Here is an 18,290-nt window from a genome sequence, read left to right as displayed (position 1 = left end):
TTCATTTAACAAATTGAATTTGCTGCGCCTGCTAATCACGTCTGGTGTCGGCTCTGATCAGAGACAGAGTGGGGAGGCTACAGCCCCGGGGGTCCTTATGGTGGTGGGAGGAAGGAGAAATGCATGTAGAGGGAGTTGAATCACTGGCTGGCCCAGGGGACCCCTCCCACAGTAATAGGAACTCTGGGCAGGTTAGCTTTTTATTAGATAAAAACAGGAAGGAGGGTGTCTGCCCACCCCTTCCTCGGGCTCAGAACGCAACTCCCCCTCCCCAAGAAAGAGCAAGAGTCCAACACTGAGATGTGGCAGAGGGCCGGGGCAGACAGCTGAGAGGGATATTGCGTGTGATGGTGTATACCTGCAACCCCAGCACTTGGGAAGTGGAGGTAGGAAGGTCAGTTCAAGGCCAGCCTCAGCTAAGTGAGACCCTGTCTCAAAAACAAGCTGGGTGTGTGTTGGGGGCTTCTTCTAGAAATGGCTACAAAACAGAAATCTCAGCTACAAATTCCAGGAGGGGGCTTATGCCTGGCTCTTGCCCTAAACAGAAGGCCTTCCTCCCTCTACCGAAACACAGAAAGATCAGCGGTGTCTCTTTTGTGGTCCAGGTAGGCAGAAAGAAAGGTAACTTCCAGTCTGCGTGGTCCTCAGCGTTCATCAAATCCAGGCATTGGGAAGGACCTGGCAAACCGTTCCACCTGCTGCCTGAGGTTGGCCAAACGCTGCCTCGTCTCTGGGTCTTTGAGCAGGAAGGATTTGAAATCCTGGAGCTTGGCTGAAAATATTGAGAAGAGAGTATAACAAGATAGTCAGAGCTCTAGACAAGGCGGGAACCAGAACAGCAGGGAGGACAACGGCTGGAAACTCCTAGGCTGGGGCCCTTTGCGGCCACTCACCAGTCTTGCGCTTCACCTCCAAGCCAATGTTGACTCCTTCATCGATGAAATCAACGACCCTACGGAAGTCATCCTCGCGGAACTGCCGAGAAGTCAATGCTGGGGCGCCTAGGAGAGCAGTAGACAGACAGTTAGCATGGTCAGGATCAGGAGTGTGGCTGGGAGCCTTCCCTCCTCAGACCCCAGGCCTCACCGAGCCGAAGGCCCCCAGGGGTGATGGCACTGCGGTCTCCAGGGCACGTGTTCTTGTTGGCAGTGATGGACACAAGCTCCAGCACCCGCTCAGCTCGGGCTCCGTCCAGGCCCTTGGGTCGCAGGTCCACCAGCACCAGGTGGGTGTCAGTGCCACCTTAGGGGGGACAGTAAATGGAGATTGGGGAGTCTGGGGCCTCTCTTGAGGCTACAAAGGCCTTCACCCACCCACTGGCTTACCCGACACCAGTGAGTAGCCTCGCTTGAGCAGGGCATCAGCCATGGCCTGAGCGTTTCTCAGCACCTGTAAGGAGTACTCCCGGAACATGGGGGTGCGGGCCTGCAGATAAGACAGCACCCCGTCACCCCAGGGCTGAGAACAGGCCCTGTCTAGGACTTGAACCAAGCAGGACTCCGACCCCAACCTTGCTGCCTCCCACCTTAGCCACTTCCCTTCCATCTGCCTCAGCCTCAGCTACAAGGTAAGGAAGCAAAGCCTCTGGACCAAGGCACCCCGACACAAGGGAAGGCTCCCCGACCTGCTTGAGGGCCACAGCTACGGCAGCAATGGCATGGTTGTGGGGGCCCCCCTGTAAGGATGGGAACACAGCAAAGTTGATTCGGTCCTCAAAAGTGTAAGGGATCTCTTGGCCAGTCTTGGGGTCTACAGTCCGCACTCCCTTCCGGTAAAAGATGAGCCCTGACCTATGTGGAAGACAAGTAGTTGGGATCTAAGCCAATGACAGGCGATGGGGGACAGAGGAGATGGCTGCTTTGGACACTCAGAGGCTCCGAGGCCCCTCAACTGTGCTTGGTGCACTGGATCCCAGTGGTTGAAGGGTCCAGCCTCTCTCCACCCACCCCCAAGTTCCCTAGCAAGGTCTAACCCCAGGTAGTTCTGACCTGGCCCCTCGAAGAGTCTTATGAGTGGTGGTGGTGACGATGTCCGCGTACTTGAAAGGTGTAGGGATGACCTTGGCAGCCACGAGGCCACTGATGTGGGCCATGTCTGCCAGCAGGTGAGCCTTGACCTCATCGCAAACCTGGGCAGGTAGAGAGACGTGCCTCAGCCTGGGGAAGCCGTCCTTCCTGGCCCCTCCCCCAACCCTTGCTCTCCAGCCCCTCACCAACCTCTCTCATGCGGGCATAGTCAATGAGGCGGGCGTAGGCACTGGTACCAGCAATGATGAGCCGTGGTCGGAAAAGCCGAGCGGTCAGTGCCAGCTGGTCATAGTCAATGAGGCCGGTTTGGGGCTGGATAAACAGATAGGAAGCTAAAGCCCGGAAGTGGCAGCAGGTGCAGCTCAAGCTCCCTGGACCTCCAGTCCTCCCACTGGCCAAGAACAAACCACCAGGGCCAAGTGCCCAGGCTGTAGGACACTTACGTTGAGCTTATAGGGCATAGATTCGAAGAAGATGGATGTAGCAGAGATCCGTTTGACATCCGACATGTAGCCATGCGTGAGACTAGAAAGAAAAGAATCTCAAAGTGAAATAACTTCACCTAACCAGCCGCTTCCACCCCACCTCCACACACCCATCCCGGGAACACCGGTCCCAGCTCGCCCCCGCCCCTCCCCAATGCGCTCCCCTGGATGCTAAGACCTTGCTCTCCTCCTCTGTAGCATGGGACAGGTATGTTCCATCTTCACAGGACCTGATATGTATTCTCTAAATAACTCCCATCCCATGCCATTACTGCCCACCGAACCCATCATCCATCCTCGCCGTACTCACTGGCCCCCGTCGGGCAGGTCCAACCCCATGATTCGATCATGAGGCTGAAGAAGAGCTGTGTAGGCAGCCAGATTGGCCGGGGACCCCGAGTACGGCTGGACATTGACTCCCCACTGTGCAGGGTCCAGGTCAAAGGCTTCCAAGGCCCGGCGCTGGCAGAGCAGCTCGATCTCATCCACAACTTCTGCTCCTCCATAGTATCTACCACGGAGAGGGCACAGACGGGCACAGAGAAAGGACACTTGGCCAGAAGCCAAGGGCTGGGACGGTCACCTCCATAAGCATTAATAGGCTCAAGAAGGCTCTGCCACTGGGAGTGCCATCCCTGATGCTGCCCTCCAGCCCGTCGGTCTAGCCCTCACCTCTTGCCAGGGTAACCCTCCGAGTACTTGTTGTTCAGACAGGACCCCAGGGCCTCCAGCGCAGCTCGGCTGCAGAAGTTCTGAGGTGGTGGGAGGAGGGGGCCAGTGTCAGAAGGCAATGAGCCCCTTTCCCTGGACTCCCACCGTCCCACCCCTGCCAGAGCACACAGGCTGGGGGATTAGGGGAGAGACAGGCGACAGAAAGAGCCCTAGGACTCTGGGTTCCTTGCCAGGCATGAGGCAGGACCAGGAGCAGCGTTCTCAAACTCAGCTGCCATGATGGGTGGCCCCAGTAAGGCTAACTGTCCACTCAACCTGTGTTTCCTCTTCTGACAAGAGGGGGAATATAGGGGAGAAACGAAACTCTAGGGGCTCCAGAAGCTCCATCAACTGGATGCTTCAGAAGGCAGTCCAAAGAGCGGGAGAAGACCCCGGAGAAATGACCGGAAGATGGCGTGTTACTTCCTGCACTCACGGTAGCTGGGTCCTCGGCCCACATCCTCACATCCTACCTCTGAGGCGATGAGTTCCAGGCCGCGACACTGCCTGTCTTTCTCCCTCTGCAGTAGCTCCCACACCTCAGGATCACTGTCTGCCAAAGTCTCCTGGCCTGTCCAGCCTCCAGCTGCTTCCCCAGCCTGTGTCTGGGCCACCTTGCTGTGCTGAGCCCGAGCAGCCATCCAGACCAGCTGACCACATCGTTGCAGAGGCTTAGGGCAAGAAAGCCAGTATTAATTAAAAATTGTCCAGACCTCTCCTGATCGCCCTCGGCCACGGGTACAGAGAGCCCTCTGGTTAAGCTGGCAGCCTGGTCCAGCCAAGTAAACTCGGTTCTCACCACCCCCACCTTCACCTTGAAAAGCAAGTTCTAGCGTCAAAGTTCAGATCACTATCCAAAGGGCAGTTCTGTTCAGCTCTACTCAACCCCCCTCCAAAGCTCCCTCCACCTAACCCTGGGAGTCGCTCTGCCAAGTCACAGAGCAAAGCTTGCCCTCCTGAAGTCCATATCCCCCAAATTCAGAAGAGAGATACTGAGAATCCAGGGTTGCCCCACACACAGGAACAAAAGGGCCTTCCTGGCCCCAGAGAGGTAGCTCAGTGGTTAAGGACACTTGTTGCTCTTGTACAAGGCAAAGGGCAGAGGTTCAGCTCCCAGCACCCACATGGCAGCTCACAACCATCTGTAACTCCAGTTCCAGGAGACCTGAAGGAACTCTGTGGGTACCCAAGCATGCCATGTTGATGAACATACATACATGAAGGCAGAATACGGACATAAAGGGAGAGGACCTCCTGCACAGCCTCCCCCTAAGAGACTACCCAATGAGAGAAGACACCAAGTTACCAGGGCTTAACGCCACAGGCTGTAAGGATAGTTTCCAGAGCAACGAAAGTAGAATAGACTTTTAAGCAGTTCTTGGAAAGAGGTGTGTACTGGCGGGAGTGGGGGTAGAGTGACGGTGTTTGCCCAGAAGGAAGCCAAAATCTTAATTTTATCTCTCTCTCTCTCACACACACACACCACCTCCCTACTTCCTTCCGCCCACGCTGCAGCGGGACCCCTGCCTGATGAAAGCACGAAGGCTCGGTTGCATCATCTCCATAACTCAGAGCTGGCGGGAAAAATGAAACTAGCACATCGAAGCCGGGAACCCCACTTGTTCGCTAGGATAAAGCTAACGCAGGGTCTGCGGACCTCTACCTGAAGCCGTGTGAACGGTGCTATCACAGACCCTGGGACGTCTGATCGCCAGAACTAGGGGCCCAGGCACCGCACGTGCGCCCAGGACTCTCAGGGATTTCCTGGTTAAGCATCTGCTCCCCGAGGCCCCAGAACACGTGCGGTGAAGGAGCCAAGGGAACCCCACTTTGTGAAGAGGAACTAAAGTGGGGTGGGCCTTTCCACTGGCCCTCCAGTATCCAGAACCCTGTTCTTACCCGAGTGGTCCAAAGCCAAGAGAAGGGCACCATCGCTACCGGAGGTCACAGAATGACCAGCCACCAACTCCGGTCCAGAGTAGTAACAGGGGAGGGGTCGGAAGCAGACTGTCCTTAGAGCGCATGCGCGAGAAAAATACCCCCGTGAAGTTCGAGTTAAAGGGGAGTTACCCGCGCATGCGTACTCTCTAGAATATGGCTTTCTGGGAATTGTAGTTTTTATTCTTATTTTGCATCTGTACCTCCGGGGTTGCCTGAAAGAGTCTTGAAGCTCAGGGTCGTTATTATTGTTGTTGCTTTTGTCGTCGTTTTTCCCGCCAGTTGTTCAGGCAAGCATTTTTTTTGGTTTCTTTTGTTTGTTTGTTTGGTTGGTTTGTGCCTACCAAGTAGCCAGAACTATAAAATCCTCTGGGAGAGTCAGAGACACATATAGAAGGTAAAGAACCATGGCACAGTGGGAGCTGATATAATTTGAAAGGGTAGAAGACCCAAACCCCTGCTTTAGGATTACAGCAAAATAACCTCGCCGGTCCTCAGTTTTCTTCACTTGTCAAACCTTGATAAAATAATTGTGATGGCCCATGCTTGTCATTCCAGCACTAACAAAGTGGAGGCAGGAGGATTAGGAGTTCAAGGCTAGCCTCAGCTACCTATAAAGTTAGAGGCCAGTGCACCAAATGTGAGCCTGGTCACACCCTGGCCCCCAAATGCAATAAAAGAGTTTATGGCAGGAATGACTCAAAACTGCTTCCTTCATGGCCCATCAGCCAAGGCAAAGTAAACTGCCCCTCCTCTGGCCATCCCACAGTGCATTTCAGTATTTATTTACAGACTATCCCAGCAATCACCAGGTTCTTTTTTTGTTGTTGTTGTTTTTTTGTTTTTTGTTTTTTGGTTTTTTGGTTTTTTGAGACAGGGTTTCTCTGTAGCTTTGAAGCCTATCCTGGAACTAGCTCTTGTAGACCAGGCTGGTCTCGAACTCACAGAGATCCGCCTGCCTCTGCCTCCCGAGTGCTGGGATTAAAGGCGTGCGCCACCACCACCCGGCAATCACCAGGTTCTTGAACCTGATCTGAGTAAATCTTTCAATGGGGAACTCACTGACCTCTCCAAAGGAAGATTCTGCATGATCTGGGGATATCCTAAAACATCTAGTTCAGCCAGTCGGTGATGGAGCATGTGTTTAATCCCAGCACTCGGGAGACAGACAGGTAGGTCTCCGTGAGTTCAAGACCAGCCTGGTCTATAGAGTGAGTTCCAGGATAGGCTCCAAAGCTACAGAGAAACCCTGTCTCGAAAAACCGAAACAGACAAATAAAACAACAAAACAAAACCCTTCTAGTTCAATGGCTCTCAAAGACAGCAATGAAGACACACAACCAAACCTCTCTTGGGGATTCCAGCAAGCACTGTTTGTGAGGAGCATAGCCCTATGCAGCCATTTTATGCATTTATTCATTCAATAGACATTGAGCCATGCTAGGCGTGCCTTAACCCTGGGGAGACAAGGCTCACTGATGGGCCATGAAGAGGTAAACGGGCAGAGCGTCCAGCAGCTCGCTTTCCTCACACATCTGGATGCATAAGGAAGAGAGGGGAGTAGGTGGACAGAGCCTTGGAGGAGGAATGTTTGAGGAGCGAGAGAGGAGGATGATCCACGGAAGGACATATGATCACCGTTGGGAGGATCGTTACATTTTCCATCAGTGCTACAGACGGAATGTAGAGTACGCACGAGGAGTCGCAAGCCTGCTGGTTCCAGTCACTGCCACCCTAGGCGGTCCCACCTGGGTCTCCATGAAGTCTCTGAGTATCTTGAACTTCAGTTCTCTCCGGTGACTCCGGCACCAGGCCCTGGAGAGGGAAACCAGTTCATCTTCCTTCTCCTCTCATTCCGACCCGGCTACTTATCCGTATCCTCCTTCATTTATTTGTGTATTGAACCCAGGGCCTTGGGCATGCTAGGTAAGAGCTCCATCTCCAGCTCTAGATATTTATTTTCTCCCCGTGATTTTTTACTCTCTGACATGTCGGGGTCAGATCTGCCCCTATACTCGGTATCAGACTGCGCTGTGGGCGATCCTGCTGAGGGCCCTGCTCTCTTTTCTGTGGGCACCTTTACCCGGAACTCCAGAGAAGTCTGGCTGAAGAGAGACTCTCTGTTTCAGCTTGTCTGCACCACCACCCCCAAGGCCCAGTCAGGGGGGTCCCAAGGGGAGGGGGGCTGCTGAGCTGAGAACTGCTAATGAAGCTGCAGCCAATTAACGCCCGGGCCAGGGTTGGGGGCGGATAAAATTAGCAGCCAAGGCTGCAGGAGGGAGCTGAAGGCGGAGGTGGAGAGGGTGGGCAGCTGGCTGAAGGGGGCTGTTTGCTAGCGGCTACCAGCCGCGACTCAGCCCCGCCCTCCAAACCTGCACTCGTCCCATCCCCCATCACCTCCTCCCACTGTTCCCTCCCTCCCTCATCCGTCTGCAAACTCAGCGCCCACGAAATTAGGAAGGAAAAGGAAGATCGATGACTCCAGATGCCGCAAACACCGTTCCCCTTTCCTCCCAATCTTCCCTTTCCCTCCAGCCTCGTGGATGGAGCCTAGCCGGTTTTCAGCACTCGGCCTACACTATCCCTGCTTCTCCGTCCCATTCAAGGTCTTAAACCTACTTCCCCCTAAGTCTCCCAAAAACACTGCCGGAAGTTCCACCTTAGGTCTAATCACCATTCTATCTGCCTTCACTAACATTCACCCTCCTTAGAGAAAGATAATGCCCACCTGGGTGACGTTTACCCATCGGTCGGTCACTCCTTAATCAGGTCTCAATTGAACACAAGGTGCTGGGTCTGTCAGTCTGCCTCGGTTTCCCCAACAGACGCCAAGGAAGGAGGCCTTGGCTCAACATCTACCAGACAAAACCCACACCTGCCCGCCCCCCTTTCCTACAAAGGTCTCACACAGGCGAGTATTGGATTTCGCTTTATTTTGTTCCCTTTCCCGTCTGTTTTGGCATAGAAAAAAAAAATATATCACCGAGAGGAAGCAGCCAGAGAGGGCAGGTGGAGCCGGACTGCAGGCGGGTCGGGCAGCGAGCGGATTGAGGGGGGGGGGGCAGAGCACAGGGGCCAGGCAGAGCCCTCTGCTCAGGACTTTTGCTTCAGTATGGTTGGGAGAAGGGGGGGACCGACATAGGGCACGCAGAAAGGGAAAGGGCTAGATGGGTTGGGGCTTGTAGACTGTTACAGTCTTGAGGGGTGGATAGGACCGGCGCTTGGGGTAAGAAAAAAGGTCAGGCCAGGCGTCATTAAAGCTGCAGGGTGGGCAAAAGGGGAACCAATACGTATTCGTAAGGAACCCTAAGAAAGCGCCCAAGCCCCGCCCACTCTGGGGTTGTGCTCTTAGCCCCTCCAATATACCGTTCGTTTGAGACTACCCCAGTCTCAGGGACACTCGGGGCCAAAAGGAAACGGAGAACCACGCTGACTGATAGTCCCGGGGGAAGCCTGTTTTCCTCCACCCTACCCACAGTGGAAGACGTGGGGGGCAGTCACAGGAGCATGGGGTACAGGGAAGGGTCCCACCTAGAGAGGCTGCGATCTGGTGGGAAGCTCGGGGCCCAGGACAGGGGCGCTATCCAAAGTAGGGGTGCTCGCTCTGAAAGTTATAGTCTGGGCACACCTTCTGCACCAGTTTGTAGTCAAAACTGAGGAAGGAGACGAAGATACAGATGACTTTGAAGGGCTTGGCGCAGAGCCAGGCAGCCTGGCTCTGCGTGTGCTCTGTGAAGCACACCTGCGACGGGTCGTACAGGCACGGGCGGTGCTTGCGAGCGCGGTTTGTCTTCTCATATTCCACGTGGCAATTAAAAGCGCGCGACTCTTTGGGCCCCGGCACTCCCAGCGCGCCTCCGAGTGGGCCGGTCAGTGTACCCCCAAGGTTGCCGCCCAACCCCTGCCCCGCCATCCCCAGAGGGGGCCCCAGTCCAGGGAGCACCCCTTCTAGTGCCAGCGTAGATTGCAGAGGATGGGAGGCAGGCCCAGGCAGCCAGACGCCCCCAAACTCTACACGCTTGGAAGGCGGCACGATACTGACACTTAGGTTACCCAAGCTGGACGAATTGTGACGGAAGTACACACTGAAAGTACCGTTCACATGGTCCACGATCTTGCCGGTCACCAGCAGCGAGAACTTGAGGGTATGAACACGAAAGTAAAAGTCCCCCCAGCCGAAGATCTTCTTGGCGCGGGCCGCTTTAATGGATGGCTTCCTCTTGGTGCGCGGCGCGGGCGGGCCGCCTGCAGCCCCGGGCTTGGCCAGCGCCCCGGTGTGGTTAGAGGGCCAGGCCCAGCTCCAGGAGCGCGCCGTGCCCAGGCCCTCGGAAGACCCGGGCGCCGGGAGCTGTTGGCTGCGGGCGCCCCCTCCGGCCATGGCGGGTCGCAGTTCCAGATACTGAGGCCTTCCGGATTCCGCGATCTGGCCACTGACCGCCTGTGTGGGAAGAAATAAGAGAGACGCTGGACTGGGCAGACCACAATGGTGGCTCAGGAGTGTGTTTTGGGTCAGACCTTGTAGCCCTTGCAAGCTCTGTGATCTTGGCCAAGTCATTTCATGTGTCTGGACCCTAGCTTCTACACCTGTAAATGTGACCTGATGACCCCTGGGTTGTCACAAAGCTCCAGTGTGGGCTCAAAGACAAAGCCAGCTTTGGTGTGGGTTGGAAAAGGGGGAGATCCTTTCAGGATAGTCTGGCTTTTCCCAGTGATGGCCCTGATTGTGACATCCTCAACATTCAGCATCAGGAAAGGTCTTCTTCAGAGACCAGCTCCTTTCTTCCGGAGGGGCCCTCTAAGAACCAGCTGAGCAGAAAAGAATCAACCCGGGTTGAAGCTTGGAGGATAAGGGGTACTCCTCCTGTCCCCACTCCTTGGCTTGGAAGAACAGGAGGAGTCACCCTGCCTGCCCACTGTGCTGGCCTGTCTCAGGTGGCAGGGATCTGGGAGACAGCACTGATGGATCGAGAGGCAGCAGCAGCCGGGCCAGGGCCAGGCCATCAATTATCTTGGGGTGTGTGTGTGGAGGGGGCGACCGGGAGTAAAGGAGCTGGGGGAGAGTGACGGGAGAGTGAGAAGAAATATGGAGATGCCGCTCCGGCACAGGGAGTGGGAGGGAGAGGAGCTGAGCGTGTCAGCGTGTGTCAGTCTGCCTGTGCTAGACACCACCGGTAGCTGGGCCCTGACTGCCTGCAAGTCCCTTGGGAGAGGCAGTTCTGTGTGCCTGGGGTGGTTGTTATCCTGAAATGGTTGTGTATGTGTGTCCATGCGTTCAGTGTGGGTAGCTTCCGTCTGTGAAGGCTGTGTGTGTGGCTGTGTACATCAGCAAGAGGATGCTGTGTGTGTGTGTTCCCATCTATTTGTGGCTGCCGTCCGTCTATTGTATATTTGTGCCTGATCACCTGGAGCCAGGAGGCTGTGCACATCTGTGTATGTGAAGCTGCATGTGTCAATTCATAACAGTGGGTGTGTGTGCATAGCTGGGGTCATTGTTACCTGTGTGCAGGGTGGCTGTGTGATTGTCTAGAGGTGTCATTTTTTTCCTGTGTGAATCTGTTACCTGTCCATGTGTCAGGGTGTAAGGGAGGGTCACACAGTGACGGTGGCCTGTGTCCACAGGAATGAGTGTGTTGCTCCCACAAGCATGCAGGCATTGTATACGAATGCCAGGCATGTTGACTTGCAGGCTGAGAATAGAGGGGCAAAGGACCTGGAAGATGGGTGACCCCTCTGTTTGCATTCGAGTCTACACACTGTGTCCACAGGGGACAAGAACGGCAGAGCTGGGCTAGACTCTCTACTGCCTGGTCCCCGTCCCTGCAGCACCGCGATCCCAGGTTATTAATGCTGCCGCCACCCGCTCGTCATACATATTTATCGCCCCCCTCACTCCTCCTCCCAATTCAGGTGAGGGGGGTGGAGGTGGCAAGAATGATTGACTCAGACAGACAAGCTTGAGCTGGCATCTGACACCCGGAGGGTACACCTGAGTAGGGCTAGGGAAACAGGCTTAGGGTGGGGGTGGAGGTGGGGGTAAGGAAATAGCCCCAGGAGGTGGGATTGAACCCCAGGCAGGGGGTTGGAGGTAGGAGTAGGTGAGGCTTCAGGGAAAGCAAAGAGGTTGTTGTTGAAGTCTTAACCCTAATCTCTCCCCCTCTAGACCAAACCTCTCTTATTTCCAGCTAGCCTAGCCCTCCCCACCCCAAAGCTGCTCAGTGCTAAGATGCCAAATGCCTCCAGCTATGACTTCCTAGGACATGCCAGCACTCTGTGTCCTGCACCCAGCCTGGGACTGCTCAGGGCTGGGAGGTTCAGCCTCTTCAGAGAAGAGATGGGGTAGAAATGAGGTTTGGCAGGGCAGAGAGAGGTGCCAGGATGTCCCCCCTACCTCTGATCTCAGACAAATTGCTGTCTGCTTCTATGATCCTAGCAAATCCCTGGGCTTTGGAGCCCCCACCCACTGCCAGAGACAGCTAAGATAAAAGGGAAGAGTTGGGGGAAGGCGGCTGAAGCGACCTTGGGGGTGGGGAGCTCGGACCGGGAGGGGCGAGCGTCTGAGAGGAAACGAGCCGAGAAATGGGAACATGGAATAAAATAAAATCAAATCCTCCCTCTGGCTTCCGTGATCGCTCAGGCTCTCTCTCCCTCTCTTCTCTCACTCTTTCCCTGTCTCCATCCCTCTCTCTCTCCCCCTACCCTTTTCTCAATCTTGGTCTTAGTTTCTTCCTCCACTCTGTCTCCAATTTCCAGTTTGGGGAATGCCCTCACCCCGTGACATTTCTGTCTCTCTAACCATGGCTCTCTCTTCGGTCCTCCTGGTTGTCAGTCTCCAGCGTGGGTTGGGAGCCGAGGATGTGCAGGGTGACAAGGTGTGGTTAAGAGAGCCCCTTTTTGCCAGAGCCCACCCCACAAAGACTGAGGGCCTGAGCCGGGTGTTGTCCAAGGAGAGAACCCCCCCAACTTGAAAGCTAGTTTAATTAAACTAATTGGGCGCAGTGACATTTGCAGAGGGGAGAGGCTAGCCGGCTGGCTGTCAGCTGGGGTGGGAGGCAGAGGTGTGTGTGGTGTCTGAGGGCCTACAGCAGACTCCTTGAGGCCTGCTCCTGCTCCAGAGGCGCTCAGCCAGGAACACTGCCCCAAGGCAGGAGGCCCACGCACCTGAGGGGGAGTCGAGGCCATCTCCTGATGCTAAACAAACTCCACCAAGGCAGGGAGGGGAGGTGGGGGCTCTTTGGGGACAGGACTGCTGGGAATTGGGAGGGAGGATCAGGCTGACAGCCCCCCTTAGCCGCATTGCAGGGTGCGCCTCCCCTGGGCCTCCAGGCTACTTCATTGCTTCTCTCTCTCTTCCCTTTGGGTCAGAAGGAGCTTAGGATTCATCAGGGGGAAGGCAACAGCACCCTGGGTTTGGGGAAGGGACAGTCTAGGTCTAGGCTGGGGAAGCAAGCAAATAGCACTGAGTCCTTGTAAGTAGAGAACCAACGGTCACTGCAGTCGGGTCGGGGTGGGGTGAAGTCTGGCTGGGAGCTGTGGGGGAGGGGTTGGGGAGGACAGGCTGAGGTGAGCACCGGGACAGAGATGGACTGGGGCTAGGATTGGGTACTGGGCTGGTGGTAGCATGGGGTGCAGAGATGGGGAAGCCACAAGGGTAGACGTGGGGGCAAGAATGGCGGTAGGAAATGGTGATAGGCTTAGATGCTGAGGGCAGATGGGCAAGAAGAATGAAGAGGGCAGGAGAGGATGGGAGCTAAAATGGGGACAGGCATGATCAATGACAAATGGACACTGGAGACTGGCCGGACTGAGGATGGGACGGGGTGACAGTGATGGGGACGGGACAGGATGGGACAGAACAGAAAGGGAGGAGAAAACAAGGTTGCTGGAAGATGGGGACCTCGGAGGTGGTATGGGAGAAGCCACTGGGGACCCGAATGGGAAATAGGGGACAGGGAAAGTGATTGGCGATGTGGATAGAGACAGGGGCTTGAGGACAGGTATTCAGGTGAGAAAAAGGCAGAGTTCGGGAGGGGGCCAGGCAAGTGGAGGCAAGGGGACCTCTTCAGACTAGTACAGGGCAGGGATGAGGGCTTGCTGCTGAGGTGGGCTCTGTCCTTGGGCCAATCGCCCTCTCCCCCGCAGCCCCACCCGCTTGCCTGCCCGCGGCCTGCTGCGCAAGGCTCACCGTTATCTGAATTTTGATTTTATTTTATTTTATTTTATTTCCCTGCTTCCTAGAGCCGGCGCGGTCCCCCCGGGAACGGCCGCCCCCCCACCCCCGCCCCGCGCCTCACTTTATTATTGCAATAAATGTGCCTATAAAGGCACCGGCTCCAGGGCGCGGTGGGGGTGGGGGGGAGCCGCGGAGCGGGGATGTAATTTCCCGAAGCCTGAGCCTGAGGGGGAGTGGGCGGGGTGGAGGTGGAGGAGGGGCAGGCATGGGGAGAAGGGGGAGACTCGCCAATTTCCAGAGCTCAAGGCCGGTTCCTTTTCCCGTCTACTGTATATCCCGGGATCCCCCCTTTGAACTTGAACCAGAGGCCCACTCCACTGCAACCTGACCCCCTCTCTGTTAATCTTGTCCCCTGGTCCGCACCTACACTGAGTTACAGGGATTCTCTCTATTCAAAGTTCCCTAGCTCCTTGCCAATTATTCCATCACCGACTCCTTACCTGCTGCCTTCCAAGGATTACCCCATGCTCTCCAAGTGTGGGTCCCTGACCCCAGTGACTCCTCTTTGCCTTCCCTCGCCTCACCACCAAATCTCTTCACCGTTGTTACCTCACCCTCGATCTCTATCTGGCTCCTCACCAAGCCCCAACCATGACCCTCCTTTCCAACGGCGCCCCTCCCATTCGGGATCTGAGGCTTGGCTGCAAGCTCTGACCCAAGGGAACTGTCGCTGTAGACACCCCCTCCTCCAGTGTCCTTGGCCCAGCTGCGGCCCCTGATTACCGCCCCCCAAATCCCAGCCAGCAGCTCTGGGCTGGAGCCCAGGCTGTGTAGTGCGTGCCTAAGTGGCCTAGCCAGAGATTAGCTAGGGGGCTTGAGGAGGGTAAGGAGGTGGGAGGCGAGGTGGTGCTTGGCACAAGGGTTGTGGCTGACCCAGACTGAGAGACTCGCCCAGTTCTAATCCTTCCCCGAGGCAGGATAGAGCTGAAAGGTCCCACAGGCTTCCCCACCCCTGCCCTCCCTCAGCTAATTAGTAATTAGTGATTAGTGATTAGTGACTATTGATCGCCTGCTGTTTCTCCCAGTAGGCAGCTGCTTTGGCAAGGGACGAGGAAGGCAGACTTTGGAGCTTGAAGACTGTATTGGGAAGACCTGAAGCAGTCAGGCCAGTCAAGAGGCCAGAGCCCCTGGGGCAATGGAAGCCAGGAGTACCAGGCCCTGAGAGGAGTCTCAGGAGCCTAGAAGGAAAGGAAGAAAGCAGAGAACTCCTATGGGAAGGTAGGGTTGGTAGTATTGATGGTTAATATTTCCAAATGCTGTCTCAGGAACTGTGCTGACCAGCCTCTCATCTCTGTGTCCGGCTCACCTTTTGCCCCCTCCCAACACTGGCATCAAGAGATTCCTGAATGCAGGCACAATCAAGAGTGCCCATGCTTACACTCAGGTATAAGAACAAATCTGAGGCTCACAACCCATCCCATGCTTACACTCAACTGGACCCAAAGCCATGAGCACACAAATATACACTCCCAAACCCAGACTCACAGGCAAACAACAGATGTGCCCCCGTATGCAAATACATCAGAGACCCCGGGGGTCGATAGACGTGCACACATCCTACTTAGGAGTCCACATGAGAATTCCCTATGCAAAATCACACACATCCACATACCACGCATAGACACAGCTTCTCACACATGCACAGGCTGGACCAAATGGCAGACAGGCAGGCACTTCCCTGCTGCTTCCAACCCAGCCACCCCACAGCTGCAGCCCTCTCTCAGGCAGATAGATCCCATCTCTCATATCCTCATGCTCACTCTCCCTCAAGTCTCTGCCAGATGTTTAATTCCCCTTCAGGGGGCAAAGGAAATTAAACCAGATCTGTCCACAGGGAGTTAATTTGATGGGGAGAGAGTGGAGAAGGCGGTGGCGGGGGGGGGGGGGATTGGGGAATGGTATTTCCCTCCTGTGTGACCCCAGGCCTTCACACACTGTGGTTTTGGACCTGACCCTCTCCTGCCATCTTTCTGGAGTAAAACCGGGCCTCAGGTTCAAAAGAAGCTCCCATCAGAGCAATGTTCACACAGTGGGCTTTCCCCCCCACACAGCTTCCACCCCATCAAGGTCACTAGGCAGGGAGAATCCGAGGACTCTCCTGGCTCACTGGGACAGTTTCTACCCTACTGTGGCTGTTGAGGAGACTGAGGGTTCAGGTGTTTTAGGAAATTACTTGCTTCTTCTGGATTCTCTTGGGAGCTGGCAACTGAAGTCCAAGAGAAAAGGCTATGGAGTCACTTGCTTGCCCTTAACCTGGGTAGGGCATAGTTGGGAATGGGAGGAGTTGGGGCCAGGGTCAAGACCGCCCTCGTGGATTACAGACCGGGGCATTGTAAAGCAGACACAGTCGTCCATGCAAAGCCAGCCGACTGGCGCCTCCATGGCACACCAGCATAGACATCCACTCTGGGCCCCAGTGTTAAACACCAAGCCTGGATTCCCAGGACACATGCTAGCACACGGGGGCTGGTGTTAAGCCACACAGCCCACAACGGCAGGCACCAGGCACGTCTGCGCACACCATGCATATGAACCGAGGATTTCAAGTAGAGCCCGGTAGGATGAGGTCTGGGCCCTTTTTAGCCTTTGGGTCTTCACCCAAAACCCCCCGGAAAAGAAGCAGTGAAGAAGGATGGGGGCAGGGTGGAAGTGGGAAGAGAGACTCCCCTTCCAGACAACCCCCACTACTGGGCGCGAAAGGGGGGTGTGTCTGTGAGGTTGTGCAGGGGAGATGGTGTCTCCGCGGGAAATGTGATGGGAGGTTGTAGCCAAGTTCGGCCCTGCTGGTGTGGGTCCTTGGAAGCGCGTGTGCCTGGGCCATGTATGTTCGGATCGCAGAGACTACCTGGCATTGTGACAAGTAAGGAAAAGAGAAATGGGAAGGTAGAGGGTGAGGGGTGGAAGGACAGACAGAGAGGAAGGCAAGCAAAGTAGGCGCGGAAAGAAGGCTAGGCTAACACCCTCTGGCTTGTCTGTCTGTCTCGCACTCCTTCCCTGTCTGGCGCACTCGCGGGTCGCGCTTCGTCCCCTCCCCCGTGGTGCCTGAAGCCGATCGGAACCCGGCCTTCACCCCGCACCTTCTTCTAACCCTCAGCCAACTTGCGCTGGGCGCGTGCCAGTCCTAAAGCCAGCAGTCTGTCTGTCCGCGTCCCCCAGGACGCACAAAGTTGGGACGCTTAGTGCTGGGGGCGGGGCGGACGCACCGAGCCCCCTGTCACGCAAGGTTCTTCGTGTTCGGGACCCCGCACCTTGGCTTTGCCACCCTTACCTTCCTAAGGAGCCACGGACCAAAGAGCAAGAGGAGCCATTCCGGGAGCAGCCGCATCTTCCCGGGCGGCCGGGCGGGTCAGGCAGGGCGGGTCCCGGGGCGGGCCGGATAGGGCGCAGGCAGGGCACGGGGTGCCGGGCTGAGGTCTGCGGCGCGAGCGGCGGGACCGGGCGGCTCGGCCCGCAGACTGAGCGCGGAGCGGAGCAGAGCGCGGCGCTGGGGGCGGGGCGGGGCGCGGGCGGGGGAGAAAGTTGGGTCTGAGTCGGGCGGGCGGGAGGGGCGGGGCTCCGCGTCGCTCCAATCCCGGCCGCGCCCCGCGCGCCCCCTCCCGCCCAGCTGGGGGCACGGAAGGTGACTTTCACCGCGACACGCCCCGGACACGCCCCTGGCTCAGGTGTGAATCCGGAGAGGGTCGAGGGGCTTGGGGGTGGCACACTAAAGATGCCAGGTTTGGGCGTGGATGAGGGCTAGGACTGGGCGTGGGGCTCTAGGCTCTGGACTGTGCGCGAGAAGGGGGCGTCGTGGAACAGGAGCCCCGCCAGGCTCGGCGGAGCAGGAGGACCAGGGTCCTGCGATGTCGGGGCGGAGGGGTCCCTTCTATGCTCCAGGCCTAGGTGGGTCCCAAGCAGAGAGTGGGACAGGGGCCCGAGGTGAGGGCCGCACGGCGCTGACGGGGATGGATGGGCGCCCCGCGGCTCATTCGGCCCGGAGATGAGAATCATTGATCACGGACGGAAACCCCATCACGTCTGTCAATAGGGCTGACAAACGGCGCCCGCCGCCCCGCCCCCGCCCCACGGCACCTCTGAGGTCTCTGGACCCCTTGGCTAGACGGGCTCTTTCTAGGTTTGCCCCTCGACCCGCATTGCTGACCCTTGCCCAGCCCAGGGCAACCTTACGTGGGGGCTGGGCAGAAAGTCCTTAGTGCCGTCTGCCCAGCCTCTTGGTACAGTCCTGTGCTTTCCGTCCCACAGTCCCATCTTCCACTCCCAGCTCTCCTCATCCCGTCCCCTTTCCTGTCTATCTCTGTCCTTGTCTCTGTCCCCAGCTCCAGCACTGTCTCTGGGCTGTTTCTTCATCTGTTCCCTCCTCCCACTGGTCTCTCTCTTCCCTGCCCAGGGAGTCTTCAACTGTCAGCTGTTGCTATGCGCTGTGGCTGAGTCTGAGGTGATGGTAATGACCAACACCTAGACAGCAAGAGATAGGAACAAGCAAAGAAATGAAGAGACAGGCCCACACCCCAAGATGTGTCTCCAGGCACACACCATGGTATTCATAGTAGCTTGCTACATTGTATAGTGAGTGCACACAGAGCAAAACACGTTCACGTACACTCGTGTACACAGGCACACAAGCAAACTCAGATGGACACACATGATTTATACACACAGGAGCATACAGTGAGATGCATGAACAGCCAAGTATATAAGGAAGCACTGTCTTACCTTGACAGAGGCAAACATTCAAGGAGCTGAACTCTCTCTCTCTCTCTCTCTCTCTCCTAAAGACAAGCCTGAGGATTTGAAAAGGACAGATACATATAGGATGTGACAGACATCAAAAAGAGGGGGTCAGGGAGAGGACAGGGATGCTGAGGGGCTGAGGCAGGTGCTGTAGTGACACCCAAGGAG

At 56.3% G+C, this 18,290-nt stretch overlaps 2 protein-coding genes across 2 annotated transcripts; both read right to left on the bottom strand.

Moving 5' to 3' along the window:
- Window positions 1-187: 187 nt before the first annotated feature.
- Window positions 188-5,276, bottom strand: Shmt2 (serine hydroxymethyltransferase 2). The gene is made up of 12 exons (XM_038314584.2): window positions 5,123-5,276; window positions 3,697-3,894; window positions 3,185-3,264; window positions 2,823-3,023; window positions 2,471-2,552; window positions 2,217-2,339; window positions 1,989-2,128; window positions 1,625-1,790; window positions 1,326-1,425; window positions 1,087-1,242; window positions 894-1,001; window positions 188-772 (listed from the first exon to the last, which is right to left on the bottom strand). The coding sequence occupies exons 1-12, from the start codon at window positions 5,153-5,155 to the stop codon at window positions 645-647; spliced, it is 1,515 nt and encodes a 504-aa protein (XP_038170512.1). The 5' UTR covers window positions 5,156-5,276; the 3' UTR covers window positions 188-644.
- Window positions 5,277-8,154: 2,878 nt separating this feature from the next.
- Window positions 8,155-9,716, bottom strand: Nxph4 (neurexophilin 4). The gene has a single exon (XM_038315057.2). The coding sequence runs from the start codon at window positions 9,714-9,716 to the stop codon at window positions 8,742-8,744; it is 975 nt and encodes a 324-aa protein (XP_038170985.2). The 3' UTR covers window positions 8,155-8,741.
- Window positions 9,717-18,290: the final 8,574 nt, after the last annotated feature.

Source organism: Arvicola amphibius, chromosome 17 (genome assembly GCF_903992535.2).
Source record: "Arvicola amphibius chromosome 17, mArvAmp1.2, whole genome shotgun sequence".
Classification (NCBI taxonomy): Eukaryota; Metazoa; Chordata; class Mammalia; order Rodentia; family Cricetidae; genus Arvicola; species Arvicola amphibius.
This window is presented reverse-complemented; position numbering and strand designations above follow the sequence as displayed.